The sequence below is a fragment of the Lithobates pipiens genome, unplaced genomic scaffold, assembly GCF_037356315.1.
Source record: "Lithobates pipiens isolate NorthernLeopardFrog02 unplaced genomic scaffold, aLitPip1_a1.2 Scaffold_28, whole genome shotgun sequence".
Classification (NCBI taxonomy): Eukaryota; Metazoa; Chordata; class Amphibia; order Anura; family Ranidae; genus Lithobates; species Lithobates pipiens.
The window spans coordinates 31,769,921-31,794,829 of record NW_027507789.1 but is presented as its reverse complement, the minus strand read 5'-3'; the positions used below and the strand labels follow the sequence as shown (position 1 = coordinate 31,794,829).

The window sequence follows — 24,909 nt, the reverse complement described above, 5'->3', positions numbered from 1 at the left end:
TTATGTGATGAACCTCAAGATCAACCTCCCCCATAGTACTGTATATTGGTCTAGAAGACTTGCACTGCACATTACAGTATATCTGTCTATGCATTTTGTGGGGTTACCGCTTCTTCGTGATTGTTACAAAGGTTTTCACATGTAGCTGAAATGAACAGAATCCATCTATGAAGGTCAATGAAGGCGTGATAATGAAGCGCCTACTAAAAGTATAAATACTATGTATTTTGATCTGTTTTTTTTTTTGTTTTGTTTTTTTTATTGAGGAAGGAAATTCTAATTTTATATTTTGTATGAAAAAATGTGTTTTTTATCAGTATATAGACTCTCTATTTTGAGGTATGATCACATAACACCAGATGGGTTAAATGTTTATTTATTTTATATGGTGTAAAGCATTGGGATTATTACTTTACTTCTTTCTCCTACAGGCATCTTTTTCACCAATTCTGAGATGGAATTGGCAGGAAAGTAACCATCTCTGATGTCATTGCATACAATGCAGGATCAGGGGTCCTGTATTGTACTTTAGGATGTTGAGGGCCACCTGCATTCTGAGACTAGAGCAATAAGTAAGAAATAAGGTCAGTATTCTCAAAGATTGCAGCACTGTAGTCAATTTTCTTATCATTTTCACCTTGACCATTTACAGAATACATGGTGTTCTGTGAATGGCCAATTATGGGGCAGAAGTGGAAAAATGACACTAGGATTTTGTGTGCTCAAAATAGTAAGGGTTAAATGCTCATTTTGTTTATGGGGGTGCAAGCCCTTGTACACACGGTCGGAGATTCCGACGGAATGTTTCCTTTCGGACCGTTTTGTCAGATAATCCGACAGTGTGTGGTCTCTATCGGACTGTTTCCGTCAGAATATCCGATGGACCAAATTTTCCAACTTGTCTATAAAATTTTCCGACAACATGCTCCGATTGGACATACTCCAATCATGTGTAGCCTACTCCGACGGACAAAGTACCACCACGCATGCTCAGATCAAATTCCTAGATCAAAGCTATTGGCTACTAGCCTGAACGTAGTCCCGTCGTAAGGAAATAACGTCATCACGTTATGTACAATCGGATTTTCCGACAACTTTGTCCGACCGTGTGTATGCAACAGTTTCGGACAAAATCCGTCGCACATCCCCTGTAGAATACAGATGCATTTAACCCTTACTATATGGAAGGGGGTCACATGAATGTTTATTTTGAAAGGCTGCCCGAAGTTTTAAAGCTGACTTGAAGGTTGCACTTTAAATGCATACATTTTCTTGATTTTGCAATCTTTTTCATACCTGCTCAGAAGTACTTCTTTGAAGAAGCTCCTCTATATGTGATTTAAGAGAATCGTAGACATAACTAAAAAAAAAATAAGAAAAAAAAAGCACTCAGTTAAAGTTGTTTGTCATACTGTACTATGGTACAATAATTAAGCGTTAATCTGCTTTTGTAAAAAAAAAAACAATATAAAAATATGATAGAAGGAGTTAGAATTTGTTTTTTCTCTTCTCATAAAGATTTTATTGCTGTCTATTCCTTCCTTTATGATGGAAACCACATCATTTTTTAAAATCTACCCATCTGGTTCAAGCACAAAAATAAAAGCCGATGGAAAATGTCCACTCGGACCGTGTTGTCGGATAATCTGACGTGTGTGGGCCTCATCTGACTTTTTCCATCGGTTTTGAGAGCTGGATAAAAAATTTCCGACAACATGATCCGATCGGACTTTGATCGTTTGTAGAGAATTCCGATCGGACAAAGTGCCACGCATGCTCAGATCAAATTCCTAGACCAAAGCTATTGGCTACTAGCAACACCAGTTTCGGACAAAATCTATCGGACAAAATCCGACAGATTTTGCTGTCGGAATGTCTGACCGTGTGTACAAGGGCTTATAGAGATTGTAAGCCTTAACCATAATCTTCTCTTCAAAACTGAGAAAGGTCAATATCAAAGCTAAAAGTAGGGACCTTCCATCATAAGTAACTGCCTCAAAGTGAGTTTAGATAACCTGTTCACTTGGTAATCCTTGGTAATCCTGTTCACTTGGTAATCCTCTTATGCCTACTGATACTTTCCACCCTCATGCTCCTCAATGACTCGATTCTCCTGCTAAGAAATGTGTGATGCCTGATTACCCTGGGTATGGAAGAACGTGTGACTATGAGTGGCCAATTACAAGGCTTGAGTGACCAGACTATCATAAAGCTTACATAAAGCTTTTTCACATAGTTTCAGTGATGTGTGGGGATGGTAAATACCAACTACATGGGTAGGGGAGGGCTATTAATCCTCTAATACAATGAAGCCAGCTACTCAGTAACATCCATTGCAACAATTCTTTATTGGCTACATAGCAGGACACAGTCATAACATGCTAACGCGTTTCGTTCGAAGCCTTACTCATAGCACTGGTTTGGGCAGACATTCGTTAGTGTGTTACTACTGTATCCTGTTATGTAGCCAATAAAGAATTGTTGCAATGGATGTTACCAAGGAGCTGGCTTTATTGTATCAGAGGATTATTGATACATTTCAAAAAGGCATTTGGACCAGAGCACCGATTTCCGGTTGCAAAGTAATTTGCAGTAGACCATGTTTTCCTTGTAGGGGAGGGATATTATCTTGTATCTCAAGCCAAAAATATAATTTCTAGTTTTAAATAGCATGTAAAAGGAATAAAATTGCTGCCACATTTTTCCTGCTATCTGTATCTCTGTAATAGAGAATTCCCTTTTTCCTGTCCTGCTGATAACGGTTTCACCACACAGGAAGTGAGGTTAAATTTTGCAACAGGCACATTGACAGAAATAAAAAATATAGTAGATATCACTAGGGGGGCCACACTATTAAAAAAATGTGTGTTTTGTGGTTCACAAAATCACCTTTCATCAATGCCTACAAAGTCCAGATGAAGGGGGATTTTGTGAATCCCCAAAACGTGCTGGCGTTCTTACTTTGTTGATCTTCTAATAATAACCTATTCTGGACTTTATCTCCATTGGTGTGGTGTCCTTACTGCTCTCTACTTGATTTTCCTCTGCACCTCCTCTTTTGATTGTGGGGTTCTTTGTATTATGGAACCAACCTCACTAAAGCGATTCAGCTCAACTAATAGAGCTGGCATACACAATATTGTTTTTTAACATTAGCTGTATAAGCTACATACACAAAACACCCTTTTTATTAAAGTGGAATAATAGGTAAAACAAAGTAAACCCATATTCACTTTAAACATCCAATCGTGTAAGGGAAGCGCTATATTTATTTTTAATCCCCATGCACTTGATTGGCTTTTTGATGTGAACATAGATTTACCACACTTTACTACGATTGCTACATTAATGTATACACAGGGTGTAATTTAATTATTTTTTCCAGAGAATAATTAGATTCTGAGAAAACCCTGACTAAACAACATGCTATGCAAAAACAAATTAAGGAACTCATTGTGCAGCAACTCCCATCAATACTCAAAGAAACCATGTTTCGACACATACATGATTTCCTGGAATAAAATATTCTGCCTGCGAAAAAAAATTTGCCTTTAGCCTTTCTAGCAACACAACTCTTCCATGTTTGAGCACAATCCTACATGAAGGCATGCCTGGGGCAGATGCCTTCTGAGGTGGCCATATTTTACACAGGTGGCCTCCTGCTCCATAACAACCAATGATAGTGTGCAACTTGGGTACTGAACATGCACAAAGGACAAAGTGTATGAACATGCACCCTAAAACATTGAAGTGCATTTTAAAGCTTCTACATTGACTTCCAAAGAAAACACATTTAGCAAAAATGTCAATCCAGCCTTGCCAGTCTCTTGGCACGAATCTCAAAAAGTAGATATTTTTGTCAAGCAAACTGACAAGACCTGAGTAGAATTGTGACTTATACCAGTTGTTGATTAGGTGTATGGTCAGAATAGCTGTAACAGATTATGCAAAATAAATACGTACAGCAAATGGGAAAAATGCATGGCATAAAGAGGTACACACATTATACACAAGAGCGAGCAAAAGTCTTCAAATTCATGATGAGTATTCTTGACCTTTAATTGGAATGGTAGAGACAACAACTTCTTTCCAAGAGCTCAACCCCAACAATGCAGGTAGTCTTGCTCATGGACACTAGTTTCTGAAACTGTGTGGCAAAACTACTTGACCTTAGACCTTTTCTTGTGTACTGACATGGAAACAACTGGAAACAATGTAGGTAGTCTTGCTCTTGTACCCAGGCAGGCTACCCATTTTGGTGTGGCAGTTTTTGGTTGGTGAGTCTTGCCCCTGCACCCAAACAGGCACCCCATAGATATGCCACCCCTCTAGAAGATGGTACAACATTGTGGTGTCAACCACTGTCACAGACTTAGACATGTACACTCGTTTCTGAAACTCTGTGTGGCAAAAATGCTTGACCTTAGACCTTTTCTTGCTCAGTGTATTAGTGTGGCAACAGCTTGATGCAAACACTAGCTTTTTAAACGTCTGTATTGTTATAATAGACCATCCTCCCAATCTTGTGACAGTTCCCGGTCTTTTTGGGCAGAGGGTATATATACTCTGCACATTGGGGATACTTTGTGGGTCGCCAGCTTTTTTTTTACTGATAGAATAATAAACAAGTGAAAGAAAAGAGAAAAGATGTTGTTAAACTGATTATTGTGATAAATATTCATTCTCAAAAACTTTCCCAGACTTTCTTTGAAAAAATTGTGTCCATATTAAGAAAAAATCACAAATAATAAAGTGGTGGATTATTTGCTGGGTACTGACCCTATGCTCAGAAGATATAAAGCTATAGTCAGACAAAATTAGGTAATGAAAAAAAAAAACAAAGAGCAGATTTCTGCCATCAATTTTTCATGCTTCTTATGCCACGTACACGCGATCGGAAATTCGGCCAGCAAAAGACCGATGAGAGATTTTCATTGGAAAATGCGACCGTGTGTAGGCTCCATCTGAACTTTTGCTGGTGGAATTTCAGCCAGCAAAAGATTGAGAGCATGTTCTCAATTTTCCCCATGGAAAAAGTTTCTTTTGGAAATTCAAATCGTCGGTGGCAATTCCGATGCGCAAAATTCCGACGCATGCTCGGAAACAATTCAAAGCATGCTCAGAAGCATTGAACTTCATTTTCTCGGCTTGTCATAGTGTTGTATGTCACCGCATTCTTGACTGTTGGAATTTGGTGTGACCATGTGTAGGCAACACAAGCTTGAGCGAAATTTCATCAAAATTCCATTGGAAAAACCATCCAAGGCTTTTCCGACGAGAATTACGATTGTGTGTACGTGGCCTAAGAATTTATATCACCTCCTGTAACCCAAGAGGTCCATTGAGGAGGGTAAGCATCCAGCTGTTAATACACGGGTGAAAGTGTTGGAGGATAAAAGGTGGTGGGTTACTGTTTTCATTATTTAGAGTAATTTATTAACATGAACACAATTTTTTCAAAGAAAGTTTTGGCACGTCTTTGAGTCTTAAGAAAGACACTTGTTTCTCTTTTTTTCTCGTTTGTTTAATATTATATAAACTTTATTGCCTACACTGCTTCCTATACATTACTATTATTTCAAATTTTATTTATTTGTCAACATTTTATATGCAATTATGCGTATCTGATTTGCTGTAAAAAGCATATAGGTGTTTGCTAATAAGAAACAAGTAAGGTGCTGAGATATATATATATATATATATATATATATATATATATATATATAAATTATATATATATATATATATATATATATATATATATATATTTTTTTTTTTTTTTATAGCAGGAAATGCCCAAACAACTTCATGGTGATATGGAAGCTACAGATTTTAAAATGCTAATAATGACTTCTCGAATTACTTTCGATTTTTAAAGTTTAGAGATTTGATCATTTTGATCATCATGAATTTTGATCACGTTTACATTTAATGGTTAATCAACATGTGACCAGCCACATTTTGCAACAATTACCTTATTTCACTGAACATTTTGAAATCAATGTTTTGAGTTATCGATTGACAGTCAGACATATACAGCGATGGCACTCCAGGATCAATCCTACGAACCCCCAAGATCACGACGATGGATATTTCTTTTAATGTTAAGAGAGCGGATGCACTATCTTTTCTGAAATGAAAATAATAATCATCATATTAGTGGGGAAAAACTCATACTTGGTCTTTTTATTTGTGAAAAAAAAACTGTAGGCTGGCATTTCTGAGCTTTGCTACTGAATACACTTGGGGTCTGTCTATAACGCTGACCCTTTTTCTTTAATACATTAAGGCTCGGTTCACACTGGTGCGATGTGAGAAATTGCATGTGAATTGCACGACATTGCTGTGCAGATCACATGCAATGTCTGTGCGATGTCTGTGCAATCGCATTTGGACCAAACTTGTGCAGGACCCTTTTTTTTTGTCCGCACCTGAATCGGATTAATCCAATTCCTGTCTGAATTCACAGTTCGCACTGCAATCTGCAAACCAATATGGGGGTGTTATTAACTTTGCATTGACACTCCCAGCGGTTCACATAGGGCAGTGTGAACCGCCGGCGATTCAGGTGTGATGCAGGACAATACACTGGATTTGCAGTGTTTCGCGCATCTCACCAGTGTGAACCGAGCCTGAGTCACAAAGGAAAAACAAGGATAAGGTTTAGGAATTTTTACTTATTCCTGATCTCTATACTTGTTCCAGATCAGTGATATTAAGTACTTAAAGTGATTGTAAAGTCTTGTTTTTAAAAAAAAAAAAAAAAAACATGTTATACTTACCTGCTCAGTGCAGTGATTTTGCACAGAGCAGCCCAGATCCTCCTCTTCTCAGGTCCCTCTTCTGTGATCCTGGCCCCTCCCTCCTGTTCCGTGCCCCCACAGCAAGCAGCTTGCTATGGGGGCACCCAAGCCGAATCACAGCTCCCTGTGTCCATTCAGACACAGAGCTGTGGCCCAGCCCTGCCTCCTCTCTCCCTTGATTGGCTGACTGATCTTGATTGTCTCAGCCAATCGGGAGGGAGAGTCTTGGTTGGCCAAGACACTCTTGGACAACGCTGGACAGAGATGGGGCTTGGGTAAGTATTAGGGGAGCTGCTGCAAACAGAAGGCTTTTTTATCTTAATGCATAGAATGCGTTAAGATAAAAAAAGTTCTGACTTTACAATCACTTTAAAGCGGAACTAAACCCTCTTATCCTTTTCAGCAAAGGAGGCTGCCATCTTAGTTTTTGTTTGATCTGCAACTCCCATGGTCCTGCACATGTGATCAGGTAAGACTCCGGCCATTTGATGGTCTGACAGTTTGGTTGAAAGCACAAGCAAATGTTACAGTTAGCATTCCCAGCATGCCGGGAATGTAACTTTTTTAAAACCATTAAATTGATGGGTTTAGTTTTCACTTTAAGGACTCAAATTTTCAGTGGGTGGTTAGTAATGGCAGCCCCTCTTTTTCTGGCAGGTTTACCTAAAAAAAAACAAAAAAAAACAGCTCTATCTAAAACTGATATTTCTTGATCATATATCACGGGACACAGGAGCTTCATTACATAGTGGGTTATATAGGCACCTCTGGTGATTGGACACTGGTTGACCCCAATTAAGGAGAATTCCTCCCCTATATAACCCCTCCCATATGGGAGGCACCTCAGTTTTTTTGCCAGTGTCTATGGTGGTTGGTCACGTAAAACTTTAGCTCTGTGCAGGTCCCTGCGGGGGCCTAAGGGCTACAACAAACCAGATCCATATCACGGGCCGATATTTGACTCCCAAGATGGTATGGTACCTGGGCCTCGTCAGCCGAAGAAACGAGGTTTGGCCTGTAAGTCCTCTCCATTGGAAGACTGGGCTCTGGGAAAACCAGACTTGGTGTACTGTTTACACAGAGCGCACAAAAGTTTCTGGCAGAGTCTTTTACATGGTCCAGGTAGGAGGCTCTTCCGAGAAAGAGCCCCAGATAAACCTGAAGGTTGGCTAACACTGCCCGCCGTGATGGGTGAAGGCTGGAATTTGTCTGTTTCTGCAATTCCTTGCGGCGGGGACAGGTAAGGGAAGTTAATCCTATATATATAATTATATGATGGATTTCTTCCTTTTGAGTAGTTGTATGTCTTACCTGGTTTCCACCACTAGAGGGAGTAAGAGCAGCCTGATGCATACTTACATGCCTTTTCAGTACACACGCTCAGTGAAGCCTGGTTCTCCAGCTGTCTCACGTCTCCACTGCAGTCCCTGCCACAATAGAGGTAATACAGGGGTTCCACGTAGTCTGGGGGTCCCACGCAGCTCCGATGGAGTTTTCCTTTCCCCCCCTGGATTCCGCGGTCCTCGTGCATGCGCGCCGGGCGCGTTCCCAGCCTAATGGAGGAGGGGGGAGTGTGGTTGTGAGCCGTGCACGTCAGTGTGCACGGCGCTGTACTGCGCAGGCGCCAGGCGGCAGTTTTAAAAAGCCCAGAGCGTCAGGGGGCTGTAAGTGTGAGACACAGGAGCTGTGGGCAGTAAGCATCCGTGGGGATTGGATCCAGGCAAACCTTAGACACCTACTCAGCATCAGGTTGTGCAGTTTAAGCATATATATTTATTGTGAGACTTTAAGCACAACAGTGATTGCACTTTGTACTAGTACCTCTGCTTTGTAGCTTAGGACTATGTCTCCTCGTAAGAGGGTCTCAGGGGGAGGTAACAAGAGCACTGGTAAATCACTGCCTAGGTCCAGGTGTTCTAAAAGTGCCTGTAAGTTACCATGCCCCCCTGCAAGACTGGAGCCAGCCTCTCAAGACGAGTCAGTGCCCCTGTCAGGTTTTGCAGCCTCTCCTAATGTCCCAGCCCCGGTTTATGTCACTGAGGACTCCCTTAGGGCTACATTGGAGGGTTTTGAAGGGAGAATGATGAATTTTATTTCTGCTTCCCTGAAAGATAGTAGGAAACGGGGTAGATCCCCTCCCTCTGCTGAAATTCCTCTCTCAGATGATTCTTCTGACAATGAGGAGAGATCCCTGTCTGGGGACAGGGATCATGAGCTGTCGGATGAGGCAGAGGAAGAGGAGAGAGACCCCTCCTCCCAGGCGCTCAGAAAGCAGGTGCAGTATTATACTGAATTGGTGCGTACCACATTCAGAATGCCTGCTGCTGAAGTCGCTACGTCCTCTGTTTCTTCCCTGGGAGTCAGGAAAGCCCCACAGACTGCCTATTCCTTTCCAATTCATCCCTTAATAGATGAATTGTTGTATGAGGATTGGGGACATCCCGATAAACTGTTTGCTCCTCCTAAAAGGTTTTCTATGCATTATCTTCTGAAGGAAAGTTTCACCAAGAAGTGGGGGGTCCCATCTGTTGATGCGGCTGTTTCTTGCGTGAATAAAAACCTGACTTGTCCCTTGGATAATGCGCAGGTATTTAAGGATCCAACTGATAAGAAGCTGGAAACCTTATTAAAAACCTCCTTTTCCATGACTAGCGCTGTTGTGCAACCTACAGTCGCAGCCGTGGTGTCAGTTCCTCAAGGAACAGGTTAAGCAGATGCTTGGGCTTCTTCCCAGTGAGGAAGTAGAAAATTATGCAGAATTGCCTCATATTCTGTGTTTCATGATTGATGTGATTTTGGATTCTGTCCAACAAGCATCACGTTTGTCTCTCATGTTGGTACACTATGGCTAAAGAATTGGGCAGCTGAGCTGTCATGCAAGAAGCATTTGATTGGGTTCCCGTTTAAAGGGGAACATTTGTTTGGAGAAGAATTTGACAAATTCGTCCAAAAAATTTCAGGAGGTAAATCTACTCTCCTTCCAGTCAAAAGGAGCAAGCGTCCTTCATTTAGGCGTGCTCTCTCTCCCGGAACATCAAGCTCTAAGCAGTGGCAACGGCCTTCTCAACCCTCCTCTATAGGAAAGGCTCAAGGCCGAGCCCAGGGGCAGAAAAAGACTTGGGGGCGAAAGCCTGCCAAGCAGAGCCCAAAAGCTTCTTTGTGAAGGGGTGCCCCCGCTCGGCCGAGTGGGGGGAAGGCTCCTGCAGTTTGCAGGAGCCTGGCGGGAAGAGATCTGGGACAAGTGGGTGATCTCTTCGGTATCTCTGGGCTACAGGCTAGAGTTTCAGGAGATTCCACCTTCTCGTTTCCTAAGGTCAAGGATCCCCAGGGATCCAGTAAAGCAAAAACCGCTATTTCTGGCCTTAGATCACTTACTATCCCAGGGGGTGATAGTAGAAGTGGACCCAAAGGAACAGGGTTTAGCGTTTTACTCGAATCTCTTCACCGTTCCAAAGCCAAATGGAAGTGTCAGACCTATCCTAGATCTGAAGGATCTGGACTGGTTTTTACGCATCCGGTCCTTCCGAATGCAGTCAATCTGCACTGTGGTCTCCTCCCTGCAAGGGGGAGAATTTATGGCATCAATAGATATCAAAGATGCATATCTCCATGTGCCAATTTTTCCCGCACACCAAAAGTATCTAAGGTTCGCGGCAGAGCGGCGCCATTTTCAATTTGTGGCCTTGCCGTTCGGGCTTGCTATGGCCCCTCGAGTCTTCAAAAAGATTCTGGACCCTCTCTTGGCAAACCTAAGAGCTCAGGGTATAGCCGTCATGGCTTATCTAGACAATTTACTTCTCATGGAGAAAACAGTAGCGTTCCTGAACCACAGCGTTACCAGAACGCTAGAACACCTGGAACGCCTAGGTTGGATTATAAACCTAGAAAAGTCGTCCCTACAGCCTGCCACCAGGTTGGAATACCTGGGTATGATCATCGACACCGCTCAGGGCAAGGTGTTTCTTCCAAGGCCAAAAGCCTTGGCCATTGGGGATCTGGTGCGCCTAATTCTGGGCATGAGATCATCCCCCATTCGATTGTGCATGAGGCTGTTAGGAAAAATGGTCGCCTCCTTCGAGGCCGTCCCATTTGCCCAGTTCCACTCAAAGCCTCTGCAAAGATGCATCCTTGCGGCTTGGAACAGGAAGCCCCAAGCCTTGGATCTTCCTATGCGTCTATCCCCAGGGACACACAAGAGTCTCGTCTGGTGGTTACAAACCAAGAATTTGCTGAAGGGCAAAACTTTTCTTCCTCTTCCATGGAAGATTATCACGACAGATGCCAGCCTGACAGGCAGGGAGCAGTGTTAGAGGAGACGTGCTCGCAGGGGAAATGGTCTGCGATCGAGAGGCTATTGCCCATAAATATCTTGGAGATCCGGGCAGTTTATATGGCTCTCATAAAGTGGTCTTACAGACTACGAGGTCTCCCTGTTTGGGTTCAGTCCGACAATGCCACAGCAGTGGCTTATATCAATCACCAGGGCGGTACCAGGAGTCTGGTTGCGCAAAAAGAGGTGAATCGCATACTTGTCTGGGCAGAAAAGCATGTTCCGTGTCTTTCTGCAGTCTTCATTCCAGGAGTGGAAAATTGACAGGCGGATTTTCAAGAGTGAGACAAAATCGGTCCTTTTAGTGGCCCCGGCTTGGCCCAGGCGACCGTGGACAGTGGAGATCATGAAGTTGGCAGTAGGCAGGCCATGGATCCTCCCTCTCCGGCCAGATCTGCTCTCACAGAGTCCAATTTACCATCCTGCTTTACACAGTCTAAATTTGACGGTTTGGCTGCTGAGACCCACATTCTGAGAGACCGTGGCCGTTCGGGGCCAGTCCTTTCTACTCTGGTCAATGCCAGAAAGCCGGCCTCCAGGCTTATTTATTACAAAATCTGGAGGGCATATGTTTCCTGGTGTGAACTCAGGAAATGGCATCCTAGAAAGTATGTCATTAGCAGGATCTTGGCCTTTCTCCAGTCAGGCCTAGAAATGAATTTGGCCATAAGCACTATCAAGGTGCAGATTTCGGCCCTGTCAGTGTTTTTTCAGAAGCCACTTGCATCGCATTCCCTGGTGCGGGCTTTCATCCAGGGGGCTATGCGGATAAGACCGCCAGTCAAACCTCCGGTATGCCCATGGGATCTGAATTTGGTTCTATCGGCTTTGCAGGGGCAACCATTTGAACCTTTGCATCTGGCTTCATTAGTTCTCCTGACTAAAAAATTGGTTTTCTTAGTAGCCATATCCATGGCTAGAAGAGTATCAGAGCTAGCAGCTCTCTCCAGCAAGGACCCGTATCTAATTATTCACAACGACCGAGTGGTCATGCGCCCCAACAGGTCCTTTCTACCTAAGGTGGTTTTGGGATTCCATTTGAATCAAGACGTAATCCTACCATCCTTTTTTCCGGACCCACAGTCCGCAGAAGAAGAATCTTTGCACACTTTGGATGTGGTTAGGGCAATCAGTATATATCTTCAAGCAACTGCTCGGATAAGGAAAACTGATTGCTTGTTTATTTTGCCGGAAGGCCCTAGGAAGGGCCAGGCGGCGTCAAAATCCACTCTCTCAAGGTGGATTAGACAGATTATTTCTCAGGCCTATAGTGTTAAAGGGAAAATCCCTCCTTTTCCAGTGAAAGCGCACTCTACTAGGGCTGTAAGTGCTTCTTGGGCAGTGCATCACCAGGCCTCCCTGGCTCAGATCTGTAAGGCTGCAACTTGGTCATCAGTCCACACATTCACCAGATTCTATCAGGTGGATGTCAGAGGGCAAGAGGATATCGCATTCGGGCGCAGTGTACTGCAGGCTGCAGTTTAGGTCCTCCGGTCCCTGGCGGTCTATAATTATGATCTGTGTCTCCCTCCCCTCAATCTGAGCATTGCTTTGGGACATCCCACTATGTAATGAAGCTCCTGTGTCCCGTGATGTATGATCAAGAAAATTGAATTTTTATATACAGCTTACCTGTAAAATCCTTTTCTTGAGAGTACATCACGGGACACAGGGCTCCCGCCCCTCTTGGGTTTTATGTGGTTTCTTATTGCTTTGCTACAAAACTGAGGTGCCTCCCATATGGGAGGGGTTATAGGGGGGATGAATTCTCCTTAATTGGGGTCAACCAGTGTCCAATCACCAGAGGTGCCTATATAACCCACTATGTAATGAAGCTCCTGTGTCCCGTGATGTACTCTCAAGAAAAGGATTTTACAGGTAAGCTGTATATAAAAATCCCATTTTTAACCACAAGTGGGTAGTGATTGGTTAAATCACCCAAGACATCTTTTATTTCTTGGCATTTTCAAAGCCAGATTGTCCCAGATTGTTAAGCAAATTGGTTTTAAAACCATACAAGTTGACTATTTGTATTTGTTGTTCGCCTTAACATATTTATGCAGAATAATACAATTTGACGGGAATCTGTATTTCTACATGGTGTTACTTTCTACAGATCAGAGAGAGCTAAATGCAAATACAGTATGTAAGAGAAAAGTGATGAACTAGTGATTCTCTTTCAAATACTGAGATTTCCCATAGCAGTTTGGGCTCCTAATTCAGGGGATGACTTACCAAGACTGGAGAGTGCAAAATTTGGTGCAACTCTGCATAGAAACCAATCTGTTTCTATTTTTTTATTTTTTTTGTCAAAGCTTAATTGAACAAGCCAGCGTTATAAGCTGATTGGCTACCGTGCACAGCTGCTCTAGAATTTGAACTCTCCAGTTTTAGTAAATCAACCCATAAGTGTTTATTCTTCATTATGGGAATCTAGGTGAGAGGGGGCACAGCATCATCATTTTGATTGGTAATAGCTGTGGCTGTTGAAGAATGCTGGAAATATTGGCAATGCATTTGTAAAGGTCTTACTATTACAGTTCCGCAGGGACATAAAAAATAACTTGTCAACAACAATGCAAAGCAGAATTACTGATATTGGTGGAATTGGCTACATATTTAAATAACATAGATTCAGGAACGACAACTTACATCAACCAACTGTTTATATCGTATTGACAATTGATTACAGCGTTTCCACGATGTAGTGATATTTGAGCTCCAATTCCTGGGACGAACTTTGAGGAAACGTTCCCAAACTTGAAATCCGCAATCTGTATCCTGAAATAAATACAAATGGAAATGAGATGTAACATACAGATAATTAAAGTAACCCACAACATACAGTTAAAATGCTGATTGTCTTTAAAGGGTTTCCCCTTTGGGTTGTTACCAAAGTAAAATTACATGGAATAACATTTAACTTACCAGTCAGGTACTTGTGTTAATTCTTGTTAAAAATGCATGCAATGGGTATCTAACTAATTTATAATCCCCCACGGTAGGCATGGTCATTCTAAGAATTAATAAATGTCATTAAGAGCATTGTTATTGAGTTACCTTCTTATAAATATATACTTAAAGAATCACTGATTGAAGGAAATGCTTGAAAAGGTTACTGATGTGATTGGACTTTGTTCTTCAAGGGACTGAACATCCTACAATTGCTAAATGGCAGTATTATAAACAAAGGGAGGGCTTAAATCTAAAGTTGGGGAATGCCAGGGCAGATTACCAAAGTAAACTAAAGCCCGTCAAGAATGCGGTGATGTACAACACTACAACAAGCTGAGAAAATTAAGTTCAATGCTTCCGAGCATGCGTCGAATTGTTTCCGAGCATGCGTAGGAATTTTGCACGTCGGAATTTGTATAGACCAGGGGTGGCCAACCAGACGAAGACCAAGAGCCACATTTTTTACCGAGTTACCGCAAAGAGCCACATCATACGCATGCTGGATAAATAAGTGAAAAGAAGCTGAAATGGTTAACAGCCAGCAGTGTGTCACACTATCAACAGACCGAGAATGTGCTGAGCAGATCTTATCAGTGTCCAGGTGAAACGTTATTAAAAAAAAAAAAAAAGTACAGAGCAAGACAGAGGGAGAAGGGAGGACAGATCAGTAACCTGCACACTTGTGGCCATACCTTTTTGTATCTCATCGGCTTCAGATACAGCGTGTTTCTCCTTCCTCTGCCCCCCTTCAGCCTCACTCCAGCGCCTATGTATTCAAATGTGGCGGGCTGGGGGACACTACACGCTGATTGGCTGTTGATGTGTGGGAGGAGTGGAGGAGTGCAGAGACTCGGGCTGCCTGTCACCGCAATGAAACAGCCCGAACCAGCCCGAAGAGCCGAAGGAAACCGATCGACACAGCCCGAACCAGCCCGAAGAGCCGAAGGAAACCGATCGACACAGCCCGAAGAGCCGAAGGAAACCGATCGACACAGCCCGAACCAGCCCGAAGAGCCGCAGGAAACCGACCAAAGAGCCGCATTCGGCTCGAGAGCCGCGGGTTGGCCACCCCTGGTATAGACGATCGGAATTTCTGATCGGAACTTTTTTAGACCGAAAAATAGAGGACCTGCTCTCAATCTTTTGCTGGCGGGAATTCCGCCAGCAAAAGTCTGATGGAGCATACACACGGTCAGAATTTCCAACCAGAAGCTCTCATCGGACTTTGCTGGGGGAATTTCCGATCGTGTGTACGGGACATAACACGAAATTAGCAGAAGGAGCCCAAAGGGTGGCGCTAAAGAGCTGAAAAACTAGGTAGTACGTCTAGTATGTCACTAGGTTTGTAATTGTTGGCCAACAATTGTGTGACCGTGTGTATGCAAGACAAGTATGAGACAACGCCCTTCGGAGAAAATTCCCCAGTATTGTTGTCGGAAAGTCCAATCGTCTGTAAGAGGCATAAGTCAGAGAGGATCACAAGAAACAGGCTCTTTAACGTACATGTTGCAACGCGCTAAAATGCAGGAGTCCAACTTCAAAATAATAGAAATAGCATCTGTTCCCATCTCAGCTCTAGTGCAGTACATTTGAAAAATACATGTCTATTTTTTCAGTTTTTTCTAGTGTATTATGGGGGGGGGGGGGGGGGCATAAAAGCCAAAAGCAGTGCTTTAAACACCTATTATATAATTCTGATGCATTGGCAACAGGTATTAACAAGCCTTTGTCAATGAGTGGTAACCATATCCACTCCAAATTCTAAATTGAACAATGCATTGAAAACATGTGTCAAAGAGTCTACATGCATGTCATTTCACATAGAAAATGTGTGCTGGTTCAAACCAATGCACCTTTATATGTCTTTCAACACAGGTTTCAAGTATAACTCTAGCCCAAAATAATAAAATAACAAGGAATAACCCATTAAAAGGTTACAAAACCTAATTTTTATGCAATATTCACCTTCAATACAGAGATTTTCCCCACAGTGCTTTTTCTTCCCCTAGATGTCCTCAGTGGCATTCAACCCACTTCCTCTGAGCTCAGGTTGTCTGGACCAGTCCCAGTTTTGGACTAGACAGTAGAAGGGGAAGCAGCACAGAGAGGAGGTTAGCTATCAGTCACTCTGCTTCCTCCTTCTGTCCACATGCTCTTTGGCAGCAGATGAACTGATTAGCTTTTTGCTCTGCTGCTTCCACTCACACTTCAGTCCTGCAGGGACTGCAGGAAGCTGATACCAGGTCAAATATAGGTACTTACACTGCTTGCATTTAAAAATACAGTGAATTATATATTAATATATGAATAGTGCAGAGCTGCAATAATGTGTGTCTTTTATATCTGTCTAGGGTTCAGCATTACTATAATAGTACATATAGATAGAACATAGCTAAACATTTATTTTTGACCCAACATGCACTGTAAACTTACTTTGTCAGTTCAAATAACATTTCATCATTATCTATTGTTGCACTTCCATTCACATCTGGGAGATTATACGTAGAGATCTCTGCCACCATTGTATCAATTAAATATTTCACACCTGTAGGAAACAGGAAAAAGAAAGTGCAGAAAAATAATTGCCGATCTACCAGACATACAGTGCGCTTCTAACCTCGTCTTTGAATTGACAACACTGTGCCCCTTCTGCTCTGAAATCTCAACCAGCATTGTCAGCACTGCCGGCTGGACTACAGAACTCCCCCTATCCCTGCCCCTTTGCCTTGGTGAAGCACCAGAGATGCATGCTGGGGATACATATTCAAGGTGACCTTCTGAATAATGGCATAGCTCACAACTGTCCCTCATTTGGAACAAAGTCCCTCTGCCCCTCGCTCCTCCTCATTTGTCCCTCATTTTGGTCTGATCTTTATAGTTGTATGTAAAATGCGCTATTTATCTTTTAAAAAGTGTTTCACAGCGCTAAACCATTAATCCAATTTTAAAATTTCTGCATTTGTAAATTTTAAAAGCCTATATAAAAAAATAAAAACTTATAGGTTTAATTAATCATTTATTTTGTATAGGTTTCTCTTTAAGGGGGCATGCCAGGGGGGGTGTCTTATGCCTACATACTTTTCCTAAGAGGTGTCCCTCGTTCCCATCTCGAAAAGTTGGGAGGTATGATAAAGGCCCTTCCTACCCAGGCTTTGCCTTGAGGAATATGACCAAGAGCCTTATTACTGCACGCAGTGTGGCCAAATTGCTTTGTTAGGAAAGTTACTGTAAGGACCCTGCTTTAAAGATGGAGTGTCCATATTCTAAATTTAGTGTTGGCAGATGGGTGTAGACAGCCTAAGCTCTGATGCTTTCCTATGTCTGTGTTCATTGGAACCCCCCTAGGCCCTGTATTTATTGATTTTGCTAACGGAGTGTTCTCCATTAGTTAAAATGAGTATGGTATGGTATGGTTTCCAGCCAATAACAGGAAGGGTGGCCAGGAGATGCTGAGCTGCCGAGAGAAGAACTTCTGAAAATTTTGAGGATGGATTCCTTCACAGTGTCTGCAACTACAAAGGCCAGAGAGGACATGTTTTAAAAAGTTCTTTATTGCAGGGGCGTTGCTAGGTCTAGAAAAGATCTGGGGCTAGAGCCCATAGCTGCGTAGTAAAAAAAAGTCATACGCTTGGGTGGGCATACACATGTATATACAGTAATATGTGTGTGTATATATCCCCAGAGAGCCCTCCCCACTTACATCAGGGTCCCCAAAGAGCCCCCCCCTTACATCAGGGTCCCCAGAGAGCCTCCCCCTTGCATAAGGGTCCCCAGAGAGCCTCTCCCTTAAAATCAGGGTCCCCAGAGAGCTTCCCCCTTAAAATCAGGGTCCCCAGAGAGCCTCTCCCTTAAAATCAGAGTCCCCTGAGAGCCTCCCCCTTAAAAATCAGGGTTCCCAGAGAGCCTCTCCCTTAAAACCAGGGTTCCCAGAGAGCCTCTCCCTTAAAATCAGGGTCCCCAGAGAGCCTCTCCCTTAAAATCAGGGTCCCCAGAGAGCCTCCCCCTTAAAATCAGGGTCCCCAGAGAGCCTCTCCCTTAAAATCAGGGTTCCCAGAGAGCCTCTCCCTTAAAATCAGGGTCCCCAGAGAGCCTCCCCCTTAGAATCAGGGTCTCCAGAGAGCCTCCCCCTTGTATCAGGGTCCTCAGAGAGCCCCCCACTTAAATCAGGGTACCCAGAGAACCTCCCCTCCCTTTGATGACCCCTGCAGAGGCTCGGGGCTATAGCCCCAAAAGCCACCCCCTAGAGACGCCACTGCTTTACTGTAAGCTAAGAATATATAAATACTTGATGGTCCATAGTCGGGCCATTGGTTCACGTTAAAAAATATATTGCTGTAAAGGGATTATTGTTTGGTTGCAAAAAAAAGTCAAGGGAACAAGGTACACATCAATAACTGGACTTGAAAAAGAAACACTTCTTATTATCTACCATTTTCCAAGACATCTTGCGTCATTCGGACCTTTATTCCAGGATTGTCCGCATTGCATGTAGCAGATAAGCTAAGAACGATGAACAACACAGAGCCAGCCAGCAGCATTGTTGTCTTATATCTGTAAGTAGAGAACAATTAATTGTATTAGTATCTTCTGAAACATTAAAGCATCCCAGGATGTGATAATAAAATGATAATGAAAATAATCATTTTCCTTTGTGCTGATTGGATTCAGTTAGATAAAGTCTTGATCCTGTATAATTATAATCCTTTAATTATACTGTACATGGCATGAATACTTTTTTCTTTTTGCCATGAATAAATTAGCGTGCATACATATTTTATTAGTAGTAAAGTTGATATATATATTTATTTTACTTAAAGGAAATTTACATCAAGGAAAATATTGAAGCTGTGAATCTGTGATTTTAAAAGTGTAGAGACCATAGACAGCCATGGTTGCAGGATTTTTCCAAACAATGTAGTAATATTAGCTGTCTTAGTTCTTTCAAAAAAGATTTCCTTTACTTAAGCCCCTGACCATTTTGAAGGCCAAAGACCAGAGCGTTTTTTGCAATTCGGCACTGTGTCGCTTTAACTGACAATTGTGCGGTCGTGTAACGTGGCTCCCAAACAAAATTGACGCTCTTTTTCCCCCACAAATAGAGCTTTCTTTTAGTGGTATTTGATCACCTCTGCGGTTTTTATTTTTTGTGCTATAAACAAAAAAATAGTGACAATTTTGATAAAAAAAAAGGCATTATTTTTTACTTTTTGCTATAATAAATATCCCCCAAAAATATGTAAAAAAAAAAATTTTTTCCTTAGTTTAGGCCGATACATATTCTTCTACATATTTTTGGTAAAAAAAAAAAATGCAATAAGCACTTATTGATTGAAAGCGTCTACAAAATAGGGGATAGTTTTATGCCATTTTTATTATTATTATTTTTTTACTAGTAATGGCGGCGATCAGCAATTTTTATTGTGACTGTGACATTATGGTGGACACATCGGACACTTTTGGCGCGATTTTGGGACCATTCACGTTTATGCAGCAATCAGTGCAATTAAAAATGCATTGATTACTATTTAAATGTGACTGGCAGTGAGGTTAACCACTAGGTGGCACTGTAGGGGTTAAGTGTGTCCTAGGGAGTGATTCTAACTGTGGGGGGGGGGGGGCTGTGAGTGACACGACACTGATCACCGCTCCCGATTACAGGGAGAGCTGATCAGTGACACTATCACTAGGCAGGACGGGGAGATGCTTGTTTACATTAGCACTCCTCTGTTCTTCCTCCCCGTGAAACGATCATGGGTACTCCCACGGACATCAAGTCCACGGGACCCACGATCACGCTCATGGAGCTCCCAGCACGCCTACAACCCGCCTCTTAAAGGGCAACGTACAGGTACATTAATCTGCCTGTACATGCCCTTCTGTCGCAGTATATCTGCTTGAGGAGGTCGGGAAGCGGTTAAGGGTAAAAGTAAATTGCTCATCATAGCAAAACCTGACCCAGAATGCTAATGCAATAGATTTTGTCCACACAGTGTATGTGGTAGCAAAAAAAAAAAATACAATATAATTGGGTGACATCTATATGAATAAGGCTGTATTCATTTATATTTCATTTTATGGGATATATGAAAATAAATGTTCTATGTCTGGTGCAGCTTACAGTAAAGAGCATTTTCTGAATGGCTGAAGCATATTGTCCATAAAATAAAACTAAAATGCAAACCTTTTTAATTTTTATACTCCCTGCCCATCCCTATTTCTTTTCCTGTGGTACTGTTCTACTGGTGAGCCAGGAGTTTTCTGTAAGCTGCTCGATTACAAAAAAAATGGTCACTTATTACTAATGAGGACCTGACGTGACTGCTCTCTGGATTTATCTCAGTGATATTCCCAATGGCAAATTTTCCCAACATTATAATAATATCATAATAAAATAGTGATTACTGAATCAGTTTTAAAACCAGACATATCATTAACTCGTGATTTTATTTTTATCTTAATGAATTATAAATTGTGATTGCATGGATTTCAATATTTAGTGATTGTTGGCAGATCACACAGGTCTATATGGAAATTTTCAGGTCAATCAAAAATCTAGAAATTGAACCATCAGAAGGACAGCGCATCAGAGAGACTCATAGGTTGATGTAAAAAGCATAAAGACTATTTATTAAATGAGAAAGATAAAAGACTCAATAAAGGACGTTTGATCCTCCTGGGATCTTGAAACCTTTACATCAGTCAATCACGACAATAAAACAACAGTTGCTTGATGACAAATTAGCCCTGGTATCTTCTATTCGTGACTTTGAGATGTTGGTGACTACAAGGCTGTGTTACCAATGTAGTCTATTGTGCACGTAGATAAAAGGACTGTGGGCTTTGATAAAGCGCATGCGCGCGAAACATGTTAGCAGGCCGGTTGGCATGGTAACCCCCCTCGCTACGGAGCCTCCCACGTGACCAATAGTGACCCGCAAACCGCTCGGGCAAGCGAACCGGAGCGCTGCGCTCCAAGCCTCTCCGATACACAAGGTGGACGCCACCTTGTGTTCAACTTGGACCAACATTCTCCAGCGCTTACTGCACCCCCGTCCCGGAGCACAGGAAGCAGGATTGACCCTTTCTCTTCCACTCCTCCAGCCCAGCATGACGGCGCCCCAGCCCTACAGTCCAGCCATTCATAAAAGTGAGTGACTTTGGGAACTCAGTTCCAATCATTTATTTTCATTTGTATATGAACTCTACTGGTTCCCCCTGCCTCTGGAAGTTAATCACCCACAGTCCTTTTATCTACGTGCACAATAGACTACATTGGTAACACAGCCTTGTAGTCACCAACATCTCAAAGTCACGAATAGAAGATACCAGGGCTAATTTGTCATCAAGCAACTGTTGTTTTATTGTCGTGATTGACTGATGTAAAGGTTTCAAGATCCCAGGAGGATCAAACGTCCTTTATTGAGTCTTTTATCTTTCTCATTTAATAAATTGTCTTTATGCTTTTTACATCAACCTATGAGTCTCTCTGATGCGCTGTCCTTCTGATGGTTCAATTTCTGCTTTCTTCCACCACGTCCAAAGTGGTCTAGCAGCTGAACATTGAGACTATTTACAGGTCCTCCTTGAGACAACAATTAACCTAACATTTGGACAAAGCGTTCTCTACAAAAGGTTTTATTCATTTGTGCGCCAATAACTTTTGTTTTTAATCAAAAATCTAGCCATTTTTTTCTCTTTCTCTCTCTATTTTTCCCTTCTCTCTTTTCTTTCCCCCCTTTTTTTTCACTCCACTACTGCTCTCCTCTTCTAAATCTTTAATATCATATAACCTACTTTACAAGCCTACTTTAGCTATGCCCTGGACCCTACCACCATCCTCTAGTTTATTATGAAACATATGGGGGGGTTATTTACGAAAGGCAAATCCACTTTGCACTGCAAGTGCACTCGGAAGTGCAGTCGCTCTCAATCTAAGGGGTAGATCTGAAATGAGTGGACGCTCTGTTGATTTTATCATCCAATCATGTGCAAAGCTAAAATGCTGTTTTTTATTTTCCTTGCATGTCCCCCTCGGATCTACAGTGACTTTTCTTTCAAGTGCACTTGCAGTGCAAAGTGGATTTTCCTTTAGTAAATAACCCCCATTGTGTCTTTTTCCTCCTTGCATTGGCCGTTCGCACAACTTTTGGCGATCCTACCACTTTGCTTTTAAGCCAATGGTTATGTTCCTACTGGGTTACTATGTACTGTATGTTAGAAGTTGAATTCCCAATGTCAGTTCTAACAATAAAACATGAATTTCATTTGCAAATCGAAATAAATAAATTTAGCCATGACTGTTAAAAAGAATCTAGAGCAGGGTTTCTCAACTCCAGGACTCAAGGCGCCCCAACAGGTCATGTTTTCAGGATTTCCATTATTTTGCACAGGTGATTTGATCAGTTTCACCGCCTTAGTAATTACCACAGCCATTTCATCTGAGGGAAATCCTGAAAATATGACCTGTTGGGGCGCCTTGAGGACTGGAGTTGAGAAACACTGATCTAGAGAATGTGTGACATTTCCAAATACCCGTATGCAATGGTACCTTAATACTCTAGTCATTTTGTAGCAAATTCAATGACTGAAACAGATGAAGCAGAAGGTGGTGAATACACCTTTTATATCAATGCTTCTATAATGCTAATAGTTGAATTACATAACTTCTAGGTGTAACCAGTGTCACCCTCCATTTTTTATGTCTGTATACTATGCTGGTCAGACTGCAAATAAATACTACATTAGAGTGCTTATACACATCTGACCTTTTTTAGGTTACTCAACCCGTCCATGTACTGGTTACCATAAGCAAGGCTTGTATGGTTTGATGGCAAGTAGTGCTTATTATCAGTCATGCTTTCTGCATGTTGTCCCAAAGTTATTCAATGCCCTTGTTCAGTACTGTAGTAATGGTAGGTTCTTCAATGCAACAGTTAGCAAAAGGATGAATGCATTTCTCATTTACCATTAGCAAACATATTCACATTTAATAATTCCTTGTGAAGATAAATATATTGCCCTGAAATAGACTAAATGTGAATTGTTGAGTGTGCCCATGTAATTTTGCTGTCAGTTGAACAACACAGCAAAACAGGCAGGAGTGGTCACACTATATGTGCTTTAGTAGAGGTGTAGGGGGAACTGCATGGAGAATCAGGTGGTCATTCTGTAGATCAGGGATATGGAATTAGAAGACCTCCAGCTGTTGCAGAACTACAAGTCCCATGAGGCATAGCAAGACAAAAGAATGACACCCAGAGCAGAGGCATGATGGCACTTGTAGTTTTGCAACAGCTGGAGGCCCACTTATTGCGAATCCCTGCTGTAGATGAACCCTCCGTGTAAGTGCTTGTCATCAGCAATAACTGTTTAATTGAATGTGACCATGGGATGAGGTTTTTTGGTGCTGTGTCACAGGATGCAATGCCATTGGTGTCGGTGATGCAAGGAAGGGAGCAGGTGGGGCTGAATGGTGTAGTTGTATGTGGCAGTGAACAAAGGTAATATGGGCAGCTGTTTTTTCAGGCAAAACAGTATAAAGACCCTTAGCCAAAACGCGTCAGCATAGCCTGTACCCGTGCACCCATGTAACGAAATTAAGGACTTTTATTCAAGAGCATTCAAGTCGCCAGCCCTTTTCTGATTCAAAACAGTATAAGGTCCCTGTTTAGAGCAAAATGACTGAATGTTGAAAAGGGCCTCCAAACATAATTAACTGAGGTGCTTTGGGGAGATGATTATAAAGAGAAAGTCAGACATACAGCTAAATTCAACAAGCAAGATTAAGAGACATTGTTTAGTAACAGGATTCAGAAGGGACCTGTAGAATTCTCTATAAATCTTGGCATCTCTTAACAAAATACCTCCTGTGATGGGGCGTGTTCCTCAAGAGCTTGGTGATAGTTTTGACACTATTGGCTACAGAATGTAACATGTCTTGTTAGCCACCATACATGGCACGAATTATGGTATGTCACACAGAATTAGTAGAGTTCTAAGACCTCATTAACACTTTGTGACTTTTCATTGACTTTGGTTTACAGAGAAAATTAGTGCCTTGTGCTCCAGACTAAGGTTAATAGGACATGGTCCTTCTGACTTACACCCAGCACGTCAGCCCAATGCTCAATTACACCACAGCCATACTTCCTATAAAGGACAAAAAGCTCAACGTGTTAAGCCCCATACACACTATCAGATTTTCTGCTGGGTTTTGTCTTCAGATTTACCAAAACCATGTAGTGCAAGGGCCTGCCTGATTGCATACAAATTGAAACTCATAAGGTTTGACCTCATATTGTATGGTTTTGGTAAATCCGAAGACAAAAATCAGCAGAAAATCTGATAGTGTGTATGGGGCTTTAAGTGAGCTGAGTTGAGCCGTAAAACCCCTTTACACACACATACAAATAGAAAACACTTACCTGTATAAAAAAAGGACAGAAAATTCCAGGGCTTCTCAGTCCAGTGTTTGTATGCAATAAGTAATGCTGCTTCACATATGTACAGGACATGAACAATAGGCTAATAAATGGTTATTACTGCAATGACTGATCTGGTTCTTCTTCTTTTATTCTGGGTGTGGGAATAGGGAGGAGCAAATCGCATGTGACATAACATCTGTATTTATGGCAATTTGTAATAGTAAAACAATATAAGGTGATACATATAACAACCATTATTTTATTCCAGGAATTTAGAATTACATTTAGGAACGTGCTTTGTTTAATTTTCATAGCTTTAATAACGTTTCTATAAAACAAATGTAATTGTTCCAGAAGATGCCATGTGCATCCATTATAGCATGCTGTGAATAAAATT

The 24,909-nt window shown here is 41.9% G+C and overlaps 1 protein-coding gene across 1 annotated transcript in view; it reads right to left on the bottom strand.

Annotated features, from left to right (window-relative positions):
* LOC143935282 (BPI fold-containing family C protein-like) overlaps positions 1 to 24,680 on the bottom strand; it is a 51,736-nt gene extending 27,056 nt beyond the window's left edge. The window contains exons 1-6 of the mRNA XM_077459031.1: positions 24,513 to 24,680; positions 18,518 to 18,639; positions 16,522 to 16,633; positions 13,786 to 13,914; positions 5,975 to 6,130; positions 1,297 to 1,360 (exon numbers count right to left, since the gene is read on the bottom strand). Of these exons, the coding sequence (XP_077315157.1) occupies positions 1,297 to 1,360; positions 5,975 to 6,130; positions 13,786 to 13,914; positions 16,522 to 16,633; positions 18,518 to 18,626 (570 nt within the window). The 5' untranslated portion in view covers positions 18,627 to 18,639; positions 24,513 to 24,680. The remainder of the gene's footprint in view (positions 1 to 1,296; positions 1,361 to 5,974; positions 6,131 to 13,785; positions 13,915 to 16,521; positions 16,634 to 18,517; positions 18,640 to 24,512) is intronic.
* Between the last annotated feature and the right edge of the window lie 229 nt (positions 24,681 to 24,909).